The sequence below is a fragment of the Eriocheir sinensis genome, unplaced genomic scaffold (assembly GCF_024679095.1).
Source record: "Eriocheir sinensis breed Jianghai 21 unplaced genomic scaffold, ASM2467909v1 Scaffold22, whole genome shotgun sequence".
Classification (NCBI taxonomy): domain Eukaryota; kingdom Metazoa; phylum Arthropoda; class Malacostraca; order Decapoda; family Varunidae; genus Eriocheir; species Eriocheir sinensis.
In genome coordinates, this window is record NW_026111521.1 from 1,320,635 (window position 1) to 1,346,681 (window position 26,047).

A 26,047-nucleotide genomic window follows, 5' to 3' on the forward strand; every position below is an offset into this window, starting at 1 on the left:
TTTCCGGTTCCAGCCCTGAGATCTGGCCCTCATCCAGCCCTAAGGTTTCCCAATTTACCTCCTCAAGGTGTCTTCTGAGCCCCTCATAATCAGCTCTTCTACAGTAATGCACCAAAACAGTGTTGAGTTCATGGGTCACCATGATCTAATTTAAACCTAATTTCCTTGTGATCACTGCCACCTAATTCTCCCCCAACTGAAGAAATGTTTTGAGAGATCTAACTAATACATGTCCAATATATAGTTCTGGAAATGAGGCAGCTTTCTAAACTATGTACTGACAACACTACCAGGCACAGAACACACCAGCAAGACATGAGGGATAACTTTCACCAGTCCTGCCCCTTAACCCCTTGACTGGATTTCTTACAAGAAGACCTCACCAAGCTACAGCAATGGAACAAAAAATGTCTGCTACAATTCACTGAAGAAAAATGTAAAGTCCTGCACCTTGGGAGGGGATATCCAGCACACCAATACCACATGGGAAACACTCCACTATCACCACAGAGGCAGAGAAAGACCTGGGAGTGTATGTTACCAGGCTACCAGTGAAGGCCAAATCCATGCCAATTGCAGTGGTCGGATTAAAGACCCCCACACTCACCTTGAAGCAGAGCGCCAGCCAGTAGCGGCTGTGGGTACGGATGACCCCATTGGTGGTCTGCACGGCACTCTTGTTGGGCACCAGCTGGGGCTCAAGGGGGGGCAGCAGATCCCCCAGCAAGGCCTTGGCACACAGCGTCATACAGTAGCTGATGGTGGTGAGGTTGAAGCCGCCCTCCAGTGCCAGAACTATGCGGCCCTCGGCCAGGCCAGACAGAAGGGCCATCATATGTCCACAGCAACCAGGACTCACGCGGCAACCTGGGAGTGTGTGTGTGAGGCTGTTACTTTAGGTATGAGATGCATGGAGGGAGGAATGGGGGTGAGGAAGAGAAAGGGAGTTCTTCACTATGGAATGCAATGGTTACGGTGTGTTACTTTAGGTATGAGATGCATGAAGGATTGAAGGGAGGAATAAGGGAGGAGGAAGAGAAAGGGAGTTCTTCACAATGGAATGCAATGGCTAGGGTGTGTTACTTTAGGTATGAGATGCATGAAGGGAGGAATGGGGGTGAGGAAGAGAAAGGGAGTTCTTCACTATGGAATGCAATGGTTACGGTGTGTTACTTTAGGTATGAGATGCATGAAGGAGGAATAAGGGAGGAGGAAGAGAAAGGGAGTTCTTCACAATGGAATGCAATGGCTAGGGTGTGTTACTTTAGGTATGAGATGCATGAAGGGAGGAATGGGGGTGAGGAAGAGGAAGGGAGTTCTTCACTATGCAATGCAATGGTTACGGTGTGTTACTTTAGGTATGAGATGCATGAAGGAGGAATAAGGGAGGAGGAAGAGAAAGGGAGTTCTTCACAATGGAATGCAATGGCTAGGGTGTGTTACTTTAGGTATGAGATGCATGAAGGAGGAATAAGGGAGGAGGAAGAGGAAGGGAGTTCTTCACAATGGAATGCAATGGTTAGGCTGTGTTACTTTAGGTATGAGATGCATGAAGGGAGGAATGGGGGTGAGGAAGAGGAAGGGAGTTCTTCACTATGGAATGCAATGGTCTGAGATGACAATACACCAGGATACAATATAAGGAGACTACAAAATGCTTCATTGCATACACATGGCAGCCCCTGAAGATGAGTTATTAAGGCAGATAAAAAATAAATAAATAAATAAATAAAAAAGAACAATACAGAAATTTTGGATAAGAAAGAACACTAAAGGAATAAAGAGAGGAAAACAAGAAACCCAAACAGTAAAGGAGTGCACCAGGGAGTGCTGTTATGAAGCCAAAACTCCCGACCATGAACTGAAAATATAATAATGGAGGGAGAACTGAACTGAACTGAGCAGATAGTGACAGAAAAAGAGAAAGAGGCAGCTGCAGGTAGTCATACAGATAGTGACACCATCCACCAACCTCCAAGTGGGTCCCCGCACCAACATCAAGGCTGGCAGTGACCAGGACCAGCTGTGGGTTGAACTGGTAGGCCACGGGCAGCACCACCTGAGTGAGAGCCTCTGCGTCACCCATGCCACTCTGAAACAACACAAGAAAAACACTGTGGCTTTAGTAAACACAACTTCTTCCTCCTGAACTGTGGCTGGGAGGAAGGACACTGGACGATGAAATACCAGAGCTGAGGACCATAACTGATTCTTGCATTGGGAGCTTGGATAGCAGGGTGAACCTTCATGTGCTGGACAGGGCTGTGTGGATCTAGACATTGATCACTGGGAATCATAACAGGAAAAAAGTGTCAGGTAATTGTGACTGAATGAAAATGCAATACTTCAGCACCAGTGTAGGGAGAAAAATACTCAGAGGACTTAGCACTCGAGGGTCAATTTTCTGATTTGTAGCTGGGAGGAAAGACATGGGGTGGTGGAATAGCTGAATCAAGGGTTTAGCTGTTACATCTCTCTCTCTCTCTCTCTCTCTCTCTCTCTCTCTCTCTCTCTCTCTCTCTCTCTCTCTCTCTCTCTCTCTCTCTGCCAGCCTAGTTTCCTTTTTATCATTCCTTCTTTCCTTAAATTTCCTTGGACTCTTCCCTTCTTTCTCCATTTAATTATTCCTCTTTCTCCTACTCCTTCCTACCATCTCTCCAGGCCTCCTTTCTTTCTTCCTTCCTTTTATTCCAAGTGAGGGCTGGAGCACTATTTCAAGTTGGTTAGCATGTGTTTGAATAGGTATTTAGAACAATCAAAACACCTCTCCTTCAGAAACTGATCTCTCTTTTGGCCACTTAGGCAATTATGGATAAGTAAAATATTGTGCCAAAATTGTTCCTGGTCCATGTAATGTGTCTATGTATTTTTTGGGGGAGAAAGGATGGACTCTATTTACCTCCCTTCAATACAACCTTGGTGATGCTGTTGTTATGTTCATTTATTCTGTTTGTTTTACAGTAAGCAAACTGCATTGCATTTCTTTCCTCTCCCTCTTCCTTCTCTCCCTTTTCCTGAATGGTTCCTGTCTGTTGAGGGAAACAACCTCTCTCGAAATAGCTGTTCATTTATTTGGGAAAAAACAAACTCTGGGCACCTGGCTCATAGTTGTCATCATCTGATTAACCTTAAAAGATGCAGCATTGAAAGACTCCATCTGACGTCTTCACTACCAGGTCAATGAACACAGTACAGATAAACTTATCAATTCATGAAAGGTAATACAGCAAATGTCAGGAGATAACTGGGAGTACCTACCTATCACACTATCTATCTGTCTCTCTATCTATCTATCTAGGCATAGTATTTGGACATGAAGAGCTCTCAGGTCAAAGGCAGGTCTGGTGAGGGTCAGAGAGTAGGACATGAAGCAAGCGACCAGTGAGCAGCATTCTCAAGCTGCAACAATGTCTGTGTAAAAGTAATTCCAAAAAAGGGTCAAGGGAAACTTGGTCCCATGAAGGTGCAGCACACTTGTTAACCCCTTGGCTGCAGATTTCCAGCCAGAAGACAGACCTCACCAAGCTACAGGTGGAATGAAATGTCTGCTACAATGCAATGAAGAAAATGTCCTGCACCCTGGGAGGGATATCCAGCACACCAATACCACATGGAAACACTCACTATCCACCACAGAGGCAGAAAAAGACCTGGGAGTGTATGTTACCAGGCTACCAGTGAAGGGATATCCAGCACACTAATACCAAATGGGAAACACTCCACTATCCACCACAGAGGCAGAGAAAGTCCTGGGAGTGTATGTTACCAGGCTACCAGTGAAGGGATATCCAGCACACCAATACCACATGGGAAACACTCCACTATCCACCACAGAGGCAGAGAAAGTCCTGGGAGTGTATGTTACCAGGCTACCAGTGAAGGGATATCCAGCACACTAATACCACATGGGAAACACTCCACTATCCACAACAGAGGCAGATAAAGACATGGTAGTGTATGTTACCAGGCTACCAGTGAAGGGATATCCAGCACACTAATACCACATGGGAAACACTCCACTATCCACCACAGAGGCAGAGAAAGTCCTGGGAGTGTATGTTACCAGGCTACCAGTGAAGGGATATCCAGCACACTAATACCACATGGGAAACACTCCACTATCCACCACAGAGGCAGAGAAAGTCCTGGGAGTGTATGTTACCAGGCTACCAGTGAAGGGATATCCAGCACACTAATACCACATGGGAAACACTCCACTATCCACCACAGAGGCAGAGAAAGTCCTGGGAGGTACCAAGAGCTGCCTCAGGTACATCAGAGTACTTAGACTATCTTCATTATGTTTTGTCTGTGAATGAAAAAACACCTTAGTGTGTAGTGCACTTACCCTTCCGTAAGGCTGCGTGTTGCTCCACCTGCTCGTCACACACCAGACACAGCCTCGGAGACTCACTCAGCACCACGGCCTCTGAAGACAAGGCACAGAGCTCCTCAGTGACTCCTGTTTGCTGTGACTGAGCTTCCTATGAAAGGTGTACACCCCTCCCTCTTCCTTCTCCTCCTCCTCCTCAGCCATTATTATTGGTCCCACTGCAGTACTGTAGTACAAAGCCATTTCCTAATGTTCCCAACCTCTCACATCTCCTTCACTCCCTCCCTTCCTTAACTCTCCTCCCTCCTTCCTTTCCCTTTCTTAACCTCCCTCTCCCTTCCTGCTTCCTTTTCTTTCCCTCCCCCGCTCTCTCTCCCTCTTCCTCTTTGCCTTGCGTAAGCAACATAAGGAGCGTAAGCAACAGAAGCCCCGAAGTCTTCCTCAAACTATATTTAGCATTAGTTAGACCTCATCTTGACTATGCGGTTCAGTTCTGGTCACCCTACTATAGAATGGATATCAAAATGTTAGAATCGGTGCAGAGGAGGATGACTAAGATGATTCAGGGGTTGAGAAACTTGCCACATGAGGAAAGACTCAAACAGTTAAACTTGCATTCTCTAGAAAGGCGAAGGGTGCGTGGAGACATGATCGAGGTTTATAAATGGATGAAGGGCTTTAATAAGGAGACATTCATAAGGTTTTGTTGGTAAGAGAACCGGGTAGGACACGAAGTAATGGGTTTAAACTGGATAAATTCAGATTCAACAGGGACATAGGCAAAAATTGGTTTACTAACAGGGTGGTGGATGAGTGGAATAGGCTTAGCAGTCATGTGGTGAGTGCCAATACAATTGTCACATTAAAAAATAGACCAGATAAATTCATGGACAGCGATATTAGGTGGGGTTAGATACACGGGAGCTTAGGGTCAAAGGAGCTGCCTCGTACAGGCCTACCGGCCTCTTGTCGACTCCTGCGGTCGTATGTTCCTCCTCTCTTCCATTGTTTCCTTTCTCCTTCCTTCCTCTCCTCTCCTCTTTCTCCTCCTCCTCCTTATCCTCTTCTTCCTCCAATTTGAATACAGCATTATTTTCTATTACAGGCTTTTATATTTTCTCTCCTCCTTTCCTTCCTCCTCCTCCTCCTCCAATCTAAAGACCCAACCATGAGCAGAGACTAGAGGAGTGACTCAATGCCATTCCTTTTCATCTCCTGTCTCACACACCTCCTCCTCCTCCTCCTCCTCCTCCTTCTTTCTCTACCAATGTGAACACAACATTACTCTCTCCTACATGCACTTATGGTACTTCTTTCTCCCCCTCGTACCTGCAGCAGTGAGCCGGCCGAGAGCAGGGCACAGACGTTGGTGGCAGGGGTGGAGGTGAACAGACTTGTAGTTCTCCTGAAGGGTCTGCAGCTCCTCCTCTCGCTGGGCCTGGAGGCTGAACATGAGAGCCACGTGTTCCTGGCTGTGCATGAGCTCCACCTCCTCACGCTGGGCCACCGAGGCTGTAAGGATGGATAGAGGAGAGAAAAGGGTTAGATTAGGATTAGACTCTTTCTTTATCAATATCTCTTTGACATCATCTATAAATCTCTATTTCTCATTTACTCTCTCCCATCTCCTTCCTTTATCCGGAATCTGTTTGCATTCTCTCTCTCTCTCTCTCTCTCTCTCTCTCTCTCTCTCTCTCTCTCTCTCTCTCTCTCTCTCTCTCTCTCTCTCTCTCTCTCTCTCTCTCTCTCTCTCTCTCTCTCTCAATTCTACTTCTGGTTCAACTCAACTCAACCCAACTGATCCTACTGGCTGACACTGCATCAAGTTTATAAAGCAGGTCCAAGGAATAGAGAGAGCTGCATACCCTCTATGCTTTACTATGGGTGGCTATACAGGTGTTAGCCAGTGCAGGTGTGAAGGGAGACTCATACTAAGCAAGGCGAACAAGGAGAAGTAAACAACTGAACAGTGAACGACGGAACAGTGACATAAACATGAACACACACATCATACAGACAGTGCCTCCACCACCCACCTGCAGCCGCTGGCCTCGCCCCAGCACCCCGGCACGCCCCAGCATCTCCCACACCCGCTGGATGCGCTCTGGATGTTCCCTGTGTGGGGGGGGGAGAGGGTGAATTAGTGTGTACTAGGGCGGCTCGATTTGACATTTTTTTTTTAGTTTTGCTTTTGGGTAGTGTGGAAAACCTGTCTATTGGTGAGAAAACACTGTGTGTAAAGTTATTTTGATCTGTGTTAATATCTTCAGGTGGCACATATCGGTCAAAGTTTGGGAAAATGGCAAAAAATAGCATTTAAAAAAAAATACAAGTAAAAAACAATATTAGCAACCATTTTATTGGGTAGGGATCTGTTGGTTAATAATAGCCCAAAGAATGGTGTGTAAAAATTCCAGCTTAAAAAAGGAATATTTTCAGGTGGCACATTCAAGTCAAAATAATACATAAGTGGCCAAAATTCGTACTTTGCTATTTTTTGCATCACTTCTGGGAAATAATTTGGACATCTATATATGTTCAGGTGATCACAAATAGATATTTTTACAGCTTTTAGCATATTATTGATGAAAATATCATTCAACAATAATAACCCAGAACTCACCACGAGGAGGTAGCTGTAAGACGAGTTCCACCCTAGCTCCATCCCAACCACCCTACCTTTAAAGCTAGAGTTGTCTAAAGCTTATATTGTGCTTTGTTTTCATAAGCTGGCATCTTTTTCCTTGATGCTAATGTTGTTCGGATGTATCCATCACGCCTTTCCTCACCACATACCTTCTCAGAAGCTTCTGTCATGTTTTATTAGACGTTCTACTGCCTGAGTATGGCACGGGAGATCTGTTAGGCCTTGGTAGGCTTCCTGTGATTTAATTAGCTCTTCTATTTGGGTTTCTGAAATCTCTTTTGTCAGTGGAGGCTCAGTTATGTCATCTTGCCATTCTATCATGTCAAAATAATTTTGAGCATTGAATTTGATTGGTGGAACTTTAAATCTTCTGACTTCCCCTTGGTTCTTGCTCTTTCTTGCTTTAAGTATCCGCCGCCATCCAAGTTCACGGATGTGACTTCTGTCATCTGCAACCATTGCAATAAGTATGTTTTCAGGATGACAGAAGTAACCATTTCTTTGAAGGATGAGCTTTACTACTTCTTGAGTTTGAACACTTAAACTTCTCATTCGCACAATCGTCTCATGCATGTGATTTGCCCCATGGATAATAAAGGGTTCACTCTTAATCTTAAACCACATTGGACTGTAAACGTGCATTATGAATTTGACTATTTCCATCAGGTTCTTAGATGGATTCTCTGTTGAAATATATAGTCTCAAGATCCTGTTGGCTGTAGTTACCCATCGTGAATGTGAATGTGACATCTTTCCCGGACTTCGACTAGCTAATGACTTTTCACAGGTTCCTTGAGAGACAGCTTTGCAAATGTCCAGCAAATATTGCTGATCTGTACTCAAGTCATTTATATTTGGGAACGTGGAGAAGTAGTCAGATTGTTCAGGGGCATAATTTGCAACAGGAAGCTTCTCGCAATCATTAAGCTGCTTTCCTATGTCACCAGTTAAACCTGTAGGGCCGGAAGTCTTGCCGTCCAGAGAAGTTACAAGATGTCGAAGCGGAAGCTCATTTTCATGAAGACAGATTACCCATTGAAGTGGCCTTCCAAAATTCTTTCCATGCAGGAAATAATGCCATTTTTTAGTCCAGTGTTTGTCACTGTGCCATCACATCCAACTGCTTTTAGTTCAGCAGTATCAATATTTTCTTTTTCAAGATATTTCATTATGGCAGTGGTTATATTCAAAGCAGAACCAGATGTAGGAGTTACATGACCTAAAATTCTGAGCCTGGTTCTTGTAGCAGAGCTATGTGTTCTTCTGTAATGATGTTGAGTGATTTCTTGGCACCTCTCTCTTCTTGAGTGCGAGTTTTGTCCTTGCGACCATCAAAATAGAGAGCCTTAAGAGGAATCTTGGGTCTTGAATCTTTGTGTGTCTTACGAGATTTCGATCTTAGCCTAGTAACTTTGTGACGGTCGATTATTGATTCCTTATTTTCATCACTGATTATCCCATAATCTTGCAAAACAGAAGTTGCTATTAAAGCCGCTGAACGGTTGGAGATACCAGTTCTGTCGCTCACAGCTCTAGTGATGGCAAATCTCTTACAACTTTTTTCTTCTTTGTACTAAGCTTGAGTCGATCTGATAGCTCTTCTTCAAAGTCAGAAGCGTCGCTTGTAGTACATGAGCTAGTAGGTGATGATCCTGGTTCAAAAATTTTCAAAATTATTCTTGCTTGTGCTCACCTCTGTCATGCTGGAACGATCTTTTCTTTGTCTGATAACTTTCTTGATATTGGCAGTTGTTTTCTTGTCTAAACCACCAATAACCATTGTTCTTGATCCTCTTTGATTAATTAAGAACGGTCTTTCTGCTTGAGGTACTTTATGTTCCTTAGCACAAGTGCATTTATCAAAATCAGTGCAACAGGCAATATCAAATAATTGCCTTGACTTTTCCTGGAATAACAGCAACTTTTTCTTTAAATGAATCTGAATTTCTCCTGTTCTTATTTACTTTAAGTAAGCTCTTGTACTGACTATGTAAGGTGCTTATCATATCATATATCCTTTTTCTAGAAACAATTGGTATAGATGAGGGTTGCCATATTGATCAACTTGGATGTGAGGCTTTCAGTAATGAGTTTGTGGAGGATCCTTACCTGTTGTCTTTATATCATTCCTATGCCACAGATAAGCCCTTAGAATGGCCCTTAAATGTTGGAAGCTCATTTTGAACTAATTCTGCTTGCTGGCCAGCTATAGGGCATTGTTTTCTCTCTTGTCAGTGGATGCTGGGTGCTCTTGGACATAGTGACAAGTCTCTTGATATCCAATAGCCTCCAAATGTGCAAGAGCGAGGAGGCGCAGGTCCTCTCCACTAGTGCTGGGTAGCAACTGACAGTGCTGACTCAGTGACACGCTCTGTGCTCCCACAAGCTTCACACAATGATTACCGAGAAATAGTCCCTACCAAGGTTAGTCAAGGTTAGTCATTGTATGCAATGCTTTGCAAAGATGTGCAGATTATAGATGTCCAAATTATTTCCCAGAAGTGATGCAAAAAAATAGCAAAGTACGAATTTTGGCCACTTATGTATTATTTTGACTTGAATGTGCCACCTGAAAATATTCCTTTTTTAAGCTGGAATTTTTTTACACACCATTCTTTGAGCTATTAACCAACAGATCCCTACCCAATAAAATGATTTGCTAATATTGTTTTTTACTTGTATTTTTTAAATGCTATTTTTGCCATTTTCCCAAACTTTGACCGACATGTGCCACCTGAAGATATTAACTCAGATCAAAATAACTTTACACACAGTGTTTTCTCACCAATAGACAGGTTTTCCACACTACCCAAAAGCAAAACTAAAAAAAAATGTCAAATCGAGCCGCCCTAGTGTGTACCTCTGTGTGTCGTGGTGTGAGGGAAACTTGTCTGGTAAAAAAGGTTGCTCTAGTACGAGGGTAGAAAGCTGCCTCAAGGGGTTATGTGTGGTCAAAGTTATGGTGGTTAAGTGTTGGTTAGATAAGTGAGGAAAGCTTTGTCTTCTAGCTCTGGTAAAGTATTAAAGCTGCCTGAATGGGTGACATGACATGTAACAAGGAATTGGGTGAAAATAAATAAATGGTATGCAGAAAGTTGGAAAGTTTGGTTTAGTCGGCACAATATCTGTGGTCATATGCCAGAGAGAGAGACAAGGAAGGAATTATAGGAGAAGGGAACAGATCCCAGGAGACGGGACACAACCCCCGATTAATACCTGGTACCCATTCACTGCTGGCTGGACAGGGGCGTGGGGTATCGGAAAAGCCTCCCAAATTTTTCCACTCCGCCCAGGACTTGAACCCGGGCTCTCTCGGTTGTGAGCCGAGTGTGCTAACCACTGCACCAAGTCCTCTATAAATGGTATGTGTGAGGAAACTCTGTGTCTTCTTGAGATAAAAGCTCTGGTAAAAAGATGCCATGTGCTGCCTCAGTGGGTTTGGTGGATAGAAATTCGGTCCAAGTAGATATATATATGTGAGGGAAACTTGGTCTTCTTGAGGTAAAAACTCGGGCAGGTACCAAGAGCTGCCTCGGGTACATCAGAGTACTTAGACTATCTTCATTATGTTTTGTCTGTGAATGAAAAAACACCTTAGTGTGTAGTGCACTTACCCTTCCGTAAGGCTGCGTGTTGCTCCACCTGCTCGTCACACACCAGACACAGCCTCAGAGACTCACTCAGCACCACGGCCTCTGAAGACAAGGCACAGAGCTCCTCAGTGACTCCTGTTTGCTGTGACTGAGCTTCCTATGAAAGGTGTACATCCTCCCTCTTCCTTCTCCTCCTCCTCCTCAGCCATTATTATTGGTCCACTGCAGTACAAAGCCATTTCCTAATGTTCCCAACCTCTCACATCTCCTTCACTCCCTCCTTCCCTTAACTCTCCTTTTCCCTCCTTCCTTTCCCTTTCTTTGCCTCCCTCTCCTTCCTCCCTGCTTCCTTTTCTTTCCCTCTCAACCCCCTCTCTCTCTCCCTCTTCCTCTTTGCCTTCCTTTCCTTCCCTTCCTCCTCCTCTTCCATTTTCCTTTCTCCTCTTCCTTCCGTCTCCCTCTCCTCTTTCTCCCCTCCCCTCCCTTCCTCCCTACATACCTTCCCTCCTCAGCTGCAGCAGTTTCTCATCAATCCTCTCCCTGAGCTGCTGTGTCTATGGTGTCAGGAGCTGCATGGTGTCTGGTCTGGAGGCGTTAGGGCCGGACACCCACCAGGCCTTGAAGGAAGGCTCAGGGTGAAGGTGCTGGGTCAGCCTCGCCCCGCACCTCCTGCTGGCATAAGGACCCTGGTACTGGATGCAGCGCCAGTGTGCCCGCTGGACATACACCAGGCTCAGCAGTGTCTCCTGAAGGCAGGGGAGGACAGGGAAGGGAGGAGGATGGTTCATGTTGAGAAAAAGAGCAGGTTAACTATAGGAAAAGACATTATTATTGAGATCCAAGAAAGGGCATCATGCAAAAATAAAAATGCTATAGGCCCAAACAGATTCATCTTAATGAGCAGACATGGATAGGGAAAATAAAATACACAGCAACAGTAAAGTAAGGAGAATAATAATAAAAAAGGAAGGGACAAAAACAATATTAAAACAAAAAAAAACAATAAATCATGCATCAGAGATAAGGCAGACAGAGAGATAGATAGATGGATATAGACAGACTGAGATAGATAGATAGATAAAGACAGATATAAGCAGAGATAGAAAGATAGGCATAAAGATGGACAGACTGATAGAGAAAGATATAGACAGACAGATACAGAGATAGATAGATAGACAGACAGCTATCAGGTACCTTGGTGATGGCTGCAGGGGTCCAGGGGGGCAGTGGTGGCCCAGCAAGGCACTGAGGGTGTGGGCGGCACTCTTGGCCTGGACGGCAGGCACCACCCACCCTGCACACACAACAGGGATTGCTTATTACCATTCTAATTATTATTATTATTATTATTATTATTATTATTATTATTATTATTACTATTATTATTATCAATATTACTATCATCCTGCTATGTAATAATAATTGTCTGAGCTATTTTTTAGATTTCTGTGCAATATTTTTTTTCAAGTTTTCAGTGGTCAATTTTTTTTTTCCCAATTGAATTCTATAGGGAGGTAGAATGCATACCAGTGTGTGGATGTGTGGTGCTCAGTTCCTGCCACAATGTTTGGGTGAGGTCAGACTGGTCACCTCCAGCACCAGCGCCACCTTGCCCCGCGCCAGGGCCATCAGCTGGGAGGTGAGGTGTGTGTACAGGCCTGGCCACACCTCCAGCACCAGCACCACCTTGCCCCACACCAGGGCCATCAGCTGGGAGGTGAGGTGTGTGTACAGGCCTGGCCACACCTCCAGCACCAGCTCCACCTTGCCCCGCGCCAGGGCCATCAGCTGGGAGGTGAGGTGTGTGTACAGGCCTGGCCACACCTCCAGCACCAGCACCACCTTGCCCCACACCAGGGCCATCAGCTGGGAGGTGAGGTGTGTGTACAGGCCTGGCCACACCTCCAGCACCAGCGCCACCTTGCCCCACACCAGGGCCATCAGCTGGGAGGTGAGGTGTGTGTACAGGCCTGGCCACACCTCCAGCACCAGCGCCACCTTGCCCCACACCAGGGCCATCAGCTGGGAGGTGAGGTGTGTGTACAGGCCTGGCCACACCTCCAGCACCAGCGCCACCTTGCCTCCCAGGGGCCATCAGCTGGGGGGAGGTGAGGTGTGTACAGGCCTGGCCACACCTCCAGCACCAGCACCACCTTGCCCCGCGCCAGGGCCATCAGCTGGGAGGTGAGGTGTGTGTACAGGCCTGGCCACATCTCCATCTCACCCTGAAATGCCAGATGGTAGAATAAAGTATAATAAATATGCTGTATTATTATTATTATTATTATTATTATTATTATTATTATTATTATTATTATTATTATTACTATTGTGTTTGGCTTCCCTGTTAAGAGTGGTTCATAATGGGAAGTTTGTGATATAGTTGAGTAAAATAAAATTTATATACCATCTTTTATTATTAGTAGTAGTGGTAGTAATAGTAGTAATAGTAGTAGTATTATCATCATCATTATTATGAGGCTTGACTTCCCTGCTGGAGTGATTCACACTGGCAAGTGTCTGGATGAGGAGACAGAGCTGAGAACATCCATAAATTTATAAAAGTAAGTACAGTTGTACGAAAGCAGATATGGAGGCAGGTCAACACAAGCTTAGTTAAAATCCTCTATACTATGACTAAGTAAATGCACATAAAAAACAGACAAGCCAGCAGAGGCAGACACACACACACACACACACACACACACACACACACAGATACATTGTGACTTAGAATGACCTTGAAAATAGAGAAAATTGAGCTCAAGCGAAAAATATTCATGAATTAAAGCTAAACTTGATAAACTGAAATTTGGGGACAGGACCATACCAGTGTAAATCATCCTGTATATCACTAGGTAAATACACACACACACACACACACACACACACACACATACAACCTCCACCCTAACGGACATACACAAGAGCCCACAAGTGTAGCTCAATCCCTATATATCACAACTATAGTCTGTTCACTTAATTCTGGCCCAAGCTGACAACATAAACCTAAGCGTGGTCATAAGCACAGTGCAGATTAGCAGAAAGTGCTGCGTGAGATAAACACAAACAGGTTAAAGAAAACTTGGAAGCCACAGCAGCAGCCAGTCAGCACTCAGCTTGCAAACACACTTAGGTTTATGTTGTCAGCTTGGGTCTGACTTAAGTGAACAGACTTTAGTAAGGCTTAAGGACAAGAGAGAGAGAGACTGAGAGAGCAGGACTTGCCTTTTCACCCCCCACTGCCGAGTCATAACCAGCAGACACAACACTATAACTAACTCAGGACCAAACTAGAAGAGAAAATAGTCGTGCTTAGGGTTCAAACGGCACACCAGGTTCAGTCTAGCCTCCTCCGATCATATGTTGAGGTTTGTGCATAGGTGTGTGTGTGTGTGTGTGTGTGTGTGTGTGTGTGTGTGTGTGTGTGTGTTGGGGTCCTAATCGGTCAATCAGATTGTATCTTACTGACAAAATGTGTCAAATGTAGCAATTTCAAAATGGTATGCCACATAAACTGCACTGCATTGTAGGGATCTTGCTTTTCCTGTCCCTCAAGCCTGGACATCTAACGCCGCCTAGTAATGAAGGGGAAAAAATTCACACTAAGCTGCACACAACTTTCTACTCTGTCTCATTCCTGTGCTATACAAATCCCTTATGCAGGAGTAAACCACCGTCTGCATTCCTTTATCCCTTTTGCTGGTACACTCTGGAACAAACAAGCTTCCTTTGTCTGTGTTTCCTCCTGCCCATGACTTGAACTCTTTCATGAGGGGAATATCAAGACACCTCTCCACCTGTAACTGACTCTCTCCAGACCACTCACTTCTATCTACTTTTACAGGAGCAATGCATAGTGGGCTTTTTTCCCCTTGAGCTGCTTCATTAACTGGACAAAGGAAAAAAAGAAAAAGAGCTTCTCACTCCCTTGGCCTCTGCCTTTTCCTGACCTACTAACAAAGACCAGAGCTGCCCAGCCTCAACCTCTGCCTCACCTGCTTCTCCAGACTTGCCATCGGTTGCTGCCGCTGCCGCACCCCCAGCAAGAGGCTGACCGCGCGGGGATTCCTGGCTGACGTCTTCCTCTGGGGCGTGTCTTCCGTCATCCTGCAACACAAAGGTTCACCTTCATCAACTGGTTAAGATTTATTTCAGAGGCAATATTTGCCCAAGGTTTTTGATATGGGGTCATTTTCAATAATTTTAAATGTAGAAATTCAAGTGTCACAAAACAGAGCCTTGAGGACACATTATTGTGGGGATAAATGCCTAACAGATAGGTAATAACCAATATCTATAACCATTGCAAAGTGGATCACAGGGATTTATCAAAAATTACCCGTGTGCTGCTCCCATGTTTTCTAGGGTGAATACAAACCCATCAAAGCCTGACATGATAACCAATATCTATACCCTTGTAAAGCATATCAAAATTTTTCAAAATAATATACAATAACAAGTGGTAGGCATTGCAACCAAGAAAGGACCTTGCACAAGCACTATGTAGCTTATGACACACTTGTGAGACCAACACTGGAATACTGCTCACAGGTGGAGTCACTTACACACACAGAAACATTGATAAGCTAGAACAAATCAACACCAAGGCAGCAAGGTTCATTACAAACAATTACACTTGAACGTCTGGCATCACAACACGGATCAAACAACAGATAAACATGGACCCTCTTCATATACGCAGACAAGCACACAGACTTACACTGATATACAAGATCACAGACACTCACACTGACATTGACCCACACACAAACACACAATGCAAACAGTCAACGTACTCATAACACACACACCCATAAATACCAAACATATCACACTAACAATGACGCATACAAGCACTCATACTTTCCACGCACCATGTGTGACTGGAACAGCCTCCCTCAACAGATTTTAGACTGCGGTACAATAGACTCATTCAGAAAACAAATACACACTCACTTGTCACCACAACACACCAACACTAACAATTACACTTGATTCACTTCCTCCCTGCACACCGGCTCCCCGTCACCCAACAGCCAACACAAATATGCATGTTATGCACCTGAATGGGTGCCTGTGTATTATAAATCAAGATCAAGGTAATTTAGCTGTGCAGGTGTAACTAGTAATTTTGCACTTGTGCACCGGCATGAGTGCAATATTACACAAGACTGAGCACTGCACTGCTGATATTTACTGAAGAACAACACTGTGCAGGTTATTGCACAGCGCCCCACCACTAAACAACAGATCTATTCAAATTTAACATCACCTGCTGGGTGGGGCTTTGTCCCCGTCAACCTTACCGGCAGACCTTTCATAACAAATGTGCAATCTCCCCTCAGACCTTTTTGTTCTAACTCTGATCTACCCACTAGAGGCCACCAGTACTAAATAGCACATGTTAGGACCCAGCTTGAACTAAGGAAGAGGTCCTTCAGTGTCAAAGGCATTCCTTTGTGGAATTCCCTCCCTGAATCCCTAGTCACCCTCCAGTCTCTACCTCTATTTAAATCAGCACTAGCTCATCATCTTGGGGACAAACTTTTGGAATGTCATTAAATGGACTGTAGCTCTACATCTAATCGTATAAATTACATTACAAATTGACTGCATATGATGGACTATCCAGCTCTTTCATTAGTATTTGTTTTTGTTTATGTAATTAAATATTGAGAGCTGGCGCATCAGCAGAGTGCTGGCTTCCCCTCGTCATCATGTGGACTGTGGGGTCTGGAAGCCCACCAGGTGAGTAAACCAGGTGAGTTAGTTTGAAATATCCAAATCTGACACAGCACCTTCTTAGGGGGCATTACCTTTGTTCCCCCTTGACCCCTGGCGTGTGTCATGCACCACCCACTCAACAGGAACAGCAGGCACCCATTTAACTGTTTCTGCAGGGAATGGTTATGTAAAAAGCTGAGCAGTAGTACAAGGCACCTCAGTAAGGTGCCCAGCAGCCCCGCGGGGCGGCGGGTGTGATGCTGGAGGAACACCAAGGGCCGGGGGGCGTCTTGGCCATGCCGGTCACACACTCCATCATTACCTTCCCCTCGTAGGATCAGCTTCACCTAGGCTTAGGCATGCCCTTAGGGCCTTGTTCAGGCTGTCATGGTGGTGAGTGTCTGGCAGGAAGCTGTGGGTGTGTGGCGGTGAGTCTGCCGCCCGACCCTGCACGGAGATGACACACACACACACACACACACTGCCTGTCGTGTTCTTCTTCTTCGTGGGTGTTTTATGGGGCTGGAAGCTGTGGACCCACAGCCTCTAGAGCCCCGTCAGTGGTAGTTGTTATCAGGAGTTCTTGGTTGTGCTGGCCGTCCTGTCACCAGGGCGGGTCGTGTTCGTCGTTCCTGCAGAGTCGCTGCTGCCAATGTTTGTGTTTTTTCAACGGGACGCTTATCGTGCCACACTTGCTCATATTCCTTTTCTGAGTAGTGTGAGATGAAACTGTTTTATCCTATTATTTATTTGTTGCTGATTTGTGTCGTCACTTTTTGTGGGTACTGGATTCTCACCAACCACCGGCTCAGGGACCAACGTGACGGAGGTGAGCACCGAGGCAACGCGCAGAACAATTATATACGCCCCAAACCTTACCTTGCCCTCCCTACACACACACACACACACACACACAAACACAAACACACACACACACACACACACACACACAAACACACACACACACACACATGGAATAATAAAAAAACTGAAATATTAATTTATCTTAAACGTGAATTAAGGGTCATCAAAGGAGGAAGAAAATTATATTTATATTCATAATGTAACGTACCTGCCGGCATACCAACACCGCAGAAGCCAGTTAAAAGCCGATTGGGAAAATTGGGAATAATCCCTTGTACATAGCCATGGTTATTTACCGGATCCAGTTTCTCCTCAGCCGAAACAATACCCGTAGAGGTTAATATGTCATAAGTAGATAAGGGAAGAGAGCGAGAAATACGAACTACAGCTTGGGTTGGCACCCCTGATATAAATCCAGCCGGATCCCTATTTTTATTATATATTTATACGTTAGGACTTAGAAATTAAGGGAAAATTAAGTTTAGAATTAGCATACAAAAGACACCCTCAGAAGGCAGAGGAAGGATAGATTAATGTACCAAGCTGAAAGGCGAGAAGGAAAAGTGTTGGAACCTTGAGGTGGCCACGTCAGGAACGGTCATGAGTTAACCGCTCGGCCTGACGAGATTCATTCGGGACTGAACTTTCCACGGCACAGGTGAGGGCGCGAGACAGCTGACGGCGGAATTTTCAGTGAAGCTCTTCCCTCTTCGTCGAAGCGTCGCTTAGAGAGTGTGTTTCCGTGAAGAGATATTTTCAAAGCCTAGTTTCTCTTCCCCCTTCGAAACAATCTTTCCGTGTAGTGTTGGTACTACTGCAAATCAAACAAACGTTGAAAACCGAAACATAAATGCATTTTAGGTACATTTCTATAATGGAAAATATTGTGTGGCAAGTACTTATGTAAGCAGTGCTTGATACAGTGACATACACTATATATAGCAGAAAATTTACATTGATGGGTTTAATGGTTGGTATCTGTGTGTGAAGGACGTGTGTGTGAGCGGCTCGGAGTTTTGTGAGGATTTTCCGTCTGTGCAGTATTTTGGTGAGCACTTTACCTAAGAGTTAGAAGAGATGGGCAGGACGACTGTGGTGTGTGTGGGAAGGATGTGAATGACAATGGATTGTGTTGTGAAAGGTGTGAGGAGTGGTCCCACCTGACCTGCGTTAACATCAAGACCGCCTCACGGATCCTAGAGCATAGCCTGATCGTGTTCCTGTGCACGGTGTGCCCTCGACACAAGCAGGACGGAATGGAAACGGATGAAAGAGGACAAGGAGGTGCAGACAGAGGCCAACGTGGTGGAGAAGGCTGACCAAACAAGCAGCGTGCAAGCCGCCCCAGCGAGTGAGCCTGCTGCCCCCAAGATCACCGTGGAGTCGAGGGAAGTGGAGGTGCAGGTCGAGGATGTTGGGGGAGGTAGGGATGGGTGTGTAAGGTGTGAGAAGCAGAAGGACAGGCCACAGGTGAGTAAGGCGATAAAGAGTATGCCCCCCATTCGTGTCGTTGGGGACAGCATGATGAAGAATGTTAAGAGTTAGTTGGGGTGTAAGGCCGAGGGGAGTGGTGTGGAGAGCTTGAGTGGTGCCAGGATTGGAGAAGTGAGGAGGAGGGTTGAGGAAAGGCAGAAGAGTTTAAGGAAGGCAGCCTCTTGATCATTCAGGGTGGTGGGAATGATTTGGAGAATGTTGGCACAGAAGACACGGTAAGAGAGGTGGTAGAAGCAGTGAAGGCAGTAGAGGGTAAGAATGTGAGAGTGGCAGTGGTAGGGGTTATGAGGCGCCCCAGAGAAGGGAGAGGTATGAGAGGGTGAGGCAGAGGACAGACATTAGACTCCAAGAGGCACTGCTACAGCTGAAGGTGGAGTGGCTGAGGGGTAAGAAAGGAAGAAGTTAGCTTTGAATTTGGATGGTGTGCTACAGGAAGGGCTGGACTTCACCGTAGATGGGGTTCCACCTGAACCAGTCAGGACACGAGAGAGGATGGGCAGGAGGCTGAGGGGTGGAGGAATGCTGGGTCCGTCCAGTGTGTGAATGCTTGAGGCGCTAGAGAGCAAGGAAGAGAAACCACCAACCAGGCAGTGAAGCGTATGAACTGTATGAACATTGGGTGTATAAATGTGAGAGGATGGGGCACAGGTAAGCTGGATGACATGAGTAAAGAGCTGGATGAGTGGAAGTTTGATCTAGTTGGTGTGACTGAGACTCAGTTAAGAGATGACGTGCGTGTGGATGGGGAAGTGTTTGCTATGATTGGGAAGGCAGAAAGAAGCAGAATACACGGGAGGAGGAGTAGCCCTACTCCACAGGAAAAAGAAGGTTTTCAGAGTAGAAGAAGTAAATGTAGGGACGAGTGCAGACAGTGAAGATGTGCTAGCAGTGAAAGTGGAGTGTGTCAATGCCAAGGGTAAGTCTGAAAGGTTGATAGTGATTGTGGTGTACATGACGGTGGAAGGTGAGAGAGCCGTGAGGGAGAACAGAGGGAAGTATGGCGTGGTGAGGAAAGTTATGAGGGAGTATGCCGGAGAGAAAGTTATGGTCATGGGAGATATGAATGCACATGTGGGTGTGCTTGGGAGAGAATGAACTGGAATGGGAAATGCTGGATGAGTTTGTGGATGAAATGAATCTGGAAAACTTGAATGTGACGATGGCTGAGGGACGTGTGACGTGGAGTGCGAGGGATCAGGAGTCTGCTATTGATTATGTGTTAGTGAATGGGAGAATGCGTGAGTGTGTGTCTCGTATGTGGATAGATGAGGACGGAATGATTGATGTGGTGTCTGACCACAATATGCTGAGTGGTGGAAAGTGACCTGTATGCTAGGAATGAAGGTGAAGTGAAGAGAGAAAGAAAGAAATGGAGGTTGAGGGATGTTAGATGGGAAGACTTCCAGGTAGACCTGAGGGAATTAGACTGGATAAATGGAAGTGTGCATGACGTGGATGGAGCCAATAGTGAGTTTGTAGGAAATGTAAGGAGAGCCGCAACTCGACGGATTGGGTATGAGTACGAATGGAAGGAAGAGAAAGTACAAGCCATGGTGGAATGGGGAGATCAGGGATGCTAGGAAGGAGCGAAAGAGGCTGAATAAGGTTTGTAGGAGACTGAGGATAGAGAGACATGAAAACGTTGAGGCAGAGAATGAATATCAGAATACTTGGTCAGAGTATGTAAGGCAACAGAGGGTCACTAAATGGAAGATTAGGGAGGCCAAGGTCAGGTGTGAGAGGAGTGTGATTGAGGCTCTGAAAAGAAAAGGCCTAGAAGGTGGGCGTGAATGGTATAAATTCTTGAGGGTGAGAGAGGTGACTGATAGTGAAACCGTGGAGTGCCTGAAAGTAAATGGTGATGATATCAGGGACACAGATAGAAAGAAAGAGTGTATAAAAGGTTTCTGGGAAGAGATTGGAGGTTGGGTGAAGTTTTGAGGTGAGAGAGGGATGTAACGCTTGAGAGGAAGGATGCAGGTGAGCTGAATGAGAGAATTTGCAGAGAGGGAAGTCGAGGTATGTTTGAAGAAGCAGAAGAATTGCAAGGCAGCAGGGCTGGATGAGATCCCGTATGAATTGTATAAGAATGGAGGTGAGGTGGTGATAGACAGGATGACTGAGCTATTCATATGGGAGAATGAGAGTGCCTCAGGAATGGAACGAATGCAGTGACTCTGATACACAGGGAGGACATAAGAGTAAGAAAGAGCTGAAGAATTATGGGCCGATAGCCCTGGCGAATACGGTGGGAAAGATTTTCTGTGCTGTGTTGAATGAAAGGCTGTGTAAGTGGATTGAAAGAGAGAGAGGTGCTGGGTGAGGAGCAGAATGGTTTCCTTTGCACAGACAGGAGAGCAGAGGACAATATGTATGTGGTAAATGAGATGATAGAGAGAGGAAAGGAAGAGAATGGAAGTCCGTTGTATCTTGGGTTTCTTGATATTGAAAGCGTATGATAGAGTGAACAGGGAGGTGATGTACAAGGTACTGGAGAAAGTAGGTTTGAGTGATAAGATAGTGCGAATCATTAGGAGCATGTATGTGGATACAAGAGCCAGGTATAGGTTAGGAGCATTAGAGACAGAGTGGGTGAGGGAGTGAAAGAGGTGTTAGGCAGGGCTGCATCCTGTCTCAACTCTCTTCAGTCTGTACACTGAGGAGTTGTGCAGCCAGGATGAGGAGAAAGAATGCAGGAGCAAGTAAAAGTGAGAAGACAGGGTAAGTGTGCTTCTATATGCAGATGATGTGGTAGTCATGAGTGAGTCAGCGGAGGAACTGCAGGAACTATTAGATGTGTAAATGAGTATGGGAGAGATTTTGGAGTGAAATATGAGTAGGAGAAAAGTCAGATAATGGTTGTGAATGGGGCAGAAAGATGAGAGAAATAGGACCTGGAGGCTAGGAGACACACAGGAAATAGGGCAAACAGATGCATACAAGTACCTGGGTGTATGGATGAGTCCGAGCGGATGTGAAAGGACAAAGAATGAGAAGATTAGCCTAGTTAATCAATGGGTGGGCCGTCTGGGAAGTGCAGCAAGAATGAGAGCATGTAAGTATGATGTGCTGAGAGAGGTGTGGAAGAGTGTAGCAGTGCCGAGTGTGATGTATGGGATGGAGGTGATTACATGGAGTGAGTTGGAAATGGATAAATTGGAAGTAGGGCAAAATAGGATCAGTAGGTTAGCTTTAGATGCACCAAGGTATGCAGCGGTGGAAGCATTGAGGGTGATATGGGATGGAGTACCTTTTAGGAAAGATTTAGGAAGGCTACCATGATACAAAGTCAGACTGGAACGAATGGATGACGCGCGAGATTGGCACTGGAAGGTTTACTTGTGGAGTGTGCATGAGCAAATGGATTAAAAACTGCATGAGAATGGTTGGTGACAGTGGTATGCGAGTCAGGTGGGTGAGCAGAGGAAGGGAGGCGTTTCTTTGAAGGTAAGGTGACATACAGAAATAGTGCGGGCCGAGAATGGACTGTGCGAAAGTGGACGCAAGTGATAGACAGTGCAGTGAAAGATGACGGTCTGAGGAGGTGGGCTCATGTGATGGGAGCGAACTACTTTGGAGTGGTACAGGGAAAGGAAGCCCGCAGTATGTCAGCTGGTATGATGGAAGCCTGGGTGGTGATCTTCTCTTCCAAGCTCGCGCGCAGTGTATGAATGTGAATGCAAGAACTACAGGTGGTCTGAGTCCTGCAGCAAAGTGTGTCAGATGTGTGACAGGGTGTGGATGAAACTGTCGTGCATGTGATGATACTGGTGTGCCGGAGGTACCGGAGAGAAAGGACGGAGATGATGAGGTGGCACTGAGTGAGATGGGCTGGGATGTGAATGGGAGGATTGCAAGGACAGAGGAATGGATGTTGCTGCTGCTGGGACTGAGTGATGAAGTGAATGATAGAATTATAGAAGCCATGAAGAGTTTTCTGGAAAAGATGTGGTGTGCAAGAAATAGGAATTGGAAGATTTGTAATGGATACTGCTTGTTGTTGTTTTATTTTTACAGGGCGTGCCGATACGAAGGCCTGACTCTCCAACGGGTCACCTGTACAGCAAGAGCAAGAGCAAGAGCTCTGATATCGTCCCGTTACCTGTGGGCGGAGCTTAGGAGACCTCGTTAGAATAAACTGCTTATTTTCTTTATTTTCCTCCTTTTCATGAGATCTCTTTCTCCTTCGTTATTTCTCCCTTCTAAATAAATTTTCCACTCGCTTTAGAGCTCCTATCAGTGGGTGGAAAATGGTATCATCTCGATTGCTGAGCTTTGCTAAGCTCCACCCACATGTGACGTAACAGAGTTTGGAGATTGGCTGTGGGAAGCCCAGCACGGAGTACCACTAGCACACATATTCATACAGACTTGTGAAACATTCGCCCGGAGACCGAAGCCTAGCTGTCAGTCCGTCACTTTAAATTTGTCCCAGCACTCTTCATGCTAATGGTTTGAAGTGCCCGCCTACAAACGCTTAAAAAGGAGAACTGTTGTGTGAATAGTTGAGTCTGAAGGGCGGGGCATGCTGGCTTGGAGGTGCGTTCCAGTGTTGGCTTAAATTATCATGGGAACCGTGAAGTCTTGAATAGACAGAAAAAAATAATGTTAAGCATTGTATGACTTTTTATATAAAAAGCCTAGAAAATTTAAATTGTTCTTATACCCATTAATAATACAGCAACATGGAAAAATGTTGTAATAAAGCATTAAATGTGCGAAGATATTAGCGAAGAGCGGGCCTTCACCTCCTCTTCGTCAAGAGAGGAATTAGTTCATTTCTTTCCGCTCGCCTTCTTCGCGCGCTGCATCAAAGACACTCCTCGTCACTGAGCATACCATTTGGTCCACGAAGCCTTGTTTCCTCTCGTGAAGGGGGAAGAGATTCACGGCCATATTCTCAGTGAAGCTCTTCCCTCTTCGTCGAAGCGTCTCTTAGAGAGTGTGTTTCCGCTGAAGGGTATGCCCAGTTCCTAACCTTCGAAACAATCTTTCCGTGTAGTGTTGGTACTACTGCAAATCAAACAAACGTTGAAAACCGAAACCTTAATGCAATTTAGGTACATTTATATAATGGATTATATAGTGTGACTAATATTTATGTAAACAGTGCTTGATACAGTGACATACATTATATATAGCAGAAATTTTACATGGATGCATTTAATTGGTTGGTACCCGTGGCTATGTTTGCTTCACTTTCGTATCATCCCGTTACCTGTGGGCGGAGCTTAGGAGACCTCGTTAGAATAAACTGCTTTTATTTTCTTTATTTTCCTCCTGTTCCATGAGACATCTCTTTTTCCCTTCGTTATTTCTCACTTGTAAATATATTTTAACTAGCTTTAGGCTCTATCAGTGGGTGGAAAATGGTATCATCTATATTGCTGAGCTTTGCTAGCTCCACCCTGAGTGACGTCACGAGTTTGGAGATTGGCTGTGTTAAGCCCAGCACGAGTACCGAATACCACCACATATTCATACAGACTTGTGAAACAAGCGCCCGGAGAAAAAGCCTGTTAGTCCGTCACTTAAAATTCATCCCAGCAATCTTAATGCATGCTTATGGTTCAAGTGCCCGCCCTACAAACGCTCAAAAAGATAACTGTTGTGAATAGTTGAGACTAAAGGGCGGAGCGTGCTGGTTGAGAGGTGTGTTTCAGTGTTGGCTTAGAATTATCATAAGGAACCGTGAAGTCTTGAATAAACAGAAAAATATTGTTTCTCGCATTGTATTACTTTTTATATAAGGCCTAGAAAACTTAAATTGTTCTTATACCCAATTAATAATACAGCAACATGGAAAAATGTTGTAATAAAGCATTAAATGTGCGAAGATATTAGCGAAGAGCGGGCCTTCACCTCCTCTTCGTCAAGAGAGGAAATTAGTTCATTTTTTTCCCGCTCGCCGCTTCGCGCGCTGCATCAAAGACACTCCTCTTCACTGAGAATACCGTTTGGTCCACGAAGCCTTGTTTCCTCGCGTGAAGGGGGAAGAGATTCACTGAGAATACGGCCGTCACTGAGAATACGGCCGTGAAGGCCGAAGTCCAGAGCTTAGGACAGGCGAGTGGCGCGCCATCTTGAAGCCGCCCCCATTGAGAGTCGGGAATGAAACCAGACGCCAGTGGTGAACAAGGGTCATGCCCTCAGTCATGAGTGCCTGAACTGAGCCCAGGTAAGGGCGAGCCAGTCCAATCCCTGCCGCCCCCGAGATCAGCAGGCTGGTGATGGGAGTAGAAACGGCTCCGAAACCCCCCCTTTAGGCACGGCACAACAGCATATAGTGTAGCTCTCAGGCCTCCACCAAGCCAAGGAAATTGTGTAAAACGGGTAAGGGGCATCCGCTTGGTGGACGAGGGGCAAACAGTGACCTCACCCCCCCTTTAGCTGTAACAGTCTGATCTTTCTCTCATTCTTACACTTCTATTCCTATTTTTGTCCTGAGTGTGTCATGAGTGTTTTTATTTGTGTATGCACGCCGATGCGGGAAGTTGAAATCGGATTGTCTTGTCAATCGGGCGGTAGCCCTGTGATATATACCTACATATGGTCATCTCTCGTGTGTAGCATTTATCGATAAGAAGGTTAGGAATTAGAAGATAGAGTTACAACTTTGTATTAACCAAAACATGCTACCTTCCATCGGGAGTGAGGATTAAACCAATAAATTGTATTCTGTCTATGTCCTGTATTAATGCATACAGCCTTCCTAGCCTAAGGTGCAGTCTCGCAATCTCCCCCACCACGACCTCCGAAGGTAACCAAGACCCCACAAAACCAAACTTGGGACTGAGGATACCATCTACCTCAAGGAACAACCCATAGTAAGCTGGGGAGCGACGGACACTATCTACTAGGTAGGACAGTTGTTAAAGTCAAGTGTTGCCAGGCCTGCCCTTGGCAGGGAGAGTCTGGGGACTAAACAGTTAGTTTAGTTCCGCCCCACCTGGTTCATAGAACTGCCGTTCCTCACTTACAGGCTTTGGGGGTTGTGCCATATTACAACCTCCTGGTGGCAGCTTACAGAGAGGGAACAGCAGGGATTCGAACCCAGCCGTACACTCTCTGTGAGGCTGAGGAATCTTAGCGCCACTATTCTTCCTCTTCCTCCCCTTTTTTTATTTTTTCAACCTGTGATGGCCAGGGGTCGAACTCGGGGCTCTTATAATAACTTGTGCTAACAGGGCTTGAAAACTTAGTAGACTGATAGTGCCCTCCCACTTGACATAATGACTGACCAAGCCAGTGTGTGTGTGTGTGTGTGTGTGTGTGTGTGTCATCACCATAATTTCATCGACGCCTGCTCCTAGGAGCTCCCACCAGGGGATGGCCACGGCAGAAGAACTTCCAACTTTCTCTATCAGACACTCCCTCCTTGCCTGCTCA

The 26,047-nt window shown here is 45.5% G+C and overlaps 2 protein-coding genes and 1 long non-coding RNA gene across 3 annotated transcripts; all 3 read right to left on the bottom strand.

The window, feature by feature from the left end:
• Positions 1-265: 265 nt before the first annotated feature.
• Positions 266-11,361, bottom strand: LOC126990889 (uncharacterized). The gene is made up of 5 exons (XM_050849531.1): positions 11,175-11,361; positions 10,595-10,675; positions 6,370-6,448; positions 1,973-2,092; positions 266-867 (listed from the first exon to the last, which is right to left on the bottom strand). Exons 1-5 carry the CDS (start codon positions 11,359-11,361, stop codon positions 699-701), a joined length of 636 nt encoding a protein of 211 aa, XP_050705488.1. The 3' UTR covers positions 266-698.
• A 427-nt stretch (positions 11,362-11,788) lies between these two features.
• Positions 11,789-12,639, bottom strand: LOC126990894 (uncharacterized). Its single transcript, XM_050849535.1, has 2 exons — positions 12,101-12,639; positions 11,789-11,867 (listed from the first exon to the last, which is right to left on the bottom strand). The coding sequence occupies exon 1, from the start codon at positions 12,590-12,592 to the stop codon at positions 12,122-12,124; it is 471 nt and encodes a 156-aa protein (XP_050705492.1). The 5' UTR covers positions 12,593-12,639; the 3' UTR covers positions 11,789-11,867; positions 12,101-12,121.
• Positions 12,640-12,695: 56 nt separating this feature from the next.
• Positions 12,696-16,658, bottom strand: LOC126990884 (uncharacterized). The gene is made up of 3 exons (XR_007744888.1): positions 16,517-16,658; positions 14,572-14,683; positions 12,696-12,798 (listed from the first exon to the last, which is right to left on the bottom strand). It is a non-coding gene; the product is annotated as an uncharacterized LOC126990884 (long non-coding RNA).
• Between the last annotated feature and the right edge of the window lie 9,389 nt (positions 16,659-26,047).

What these genes read in the sequence shown, in the direction of transcription:
- LOC126990889 (XM_050849531.1), bottom strand. Translation starts at nt 11,361, where the DNA reads ATGAACCATCCTCCTCCCTTCCCTGTCCTCCCCTGCCTTCAGGAGACA. An exon ending in GGCGAGGCCAGCGGCTGCAG is followed by an intron (nt 2,093 to 6,369) that starts GTGGGTGGTGGA and finishes GTGTTGTTTCAG; the next exon opens with AGTGGCATGGGTGACGCAGA. An exon ending in GTGCGGGGACCCACTTGGAG is followed by an intron (nt 868 to 1,972) that starts GTTGGTGGATGG and finishes ACACACTCCCAG; the next exon opens with GTTGCCGCGTGAGTCCTGGT.
- LOC126990894 (XM_050849535.1), bottom strand. Translation starts at nt 12,592, where the DNA reads ATGGCCCTGGTGTGGGGCAAGGTGGCGCTGGTGCTGGAGGTGTGGCCA.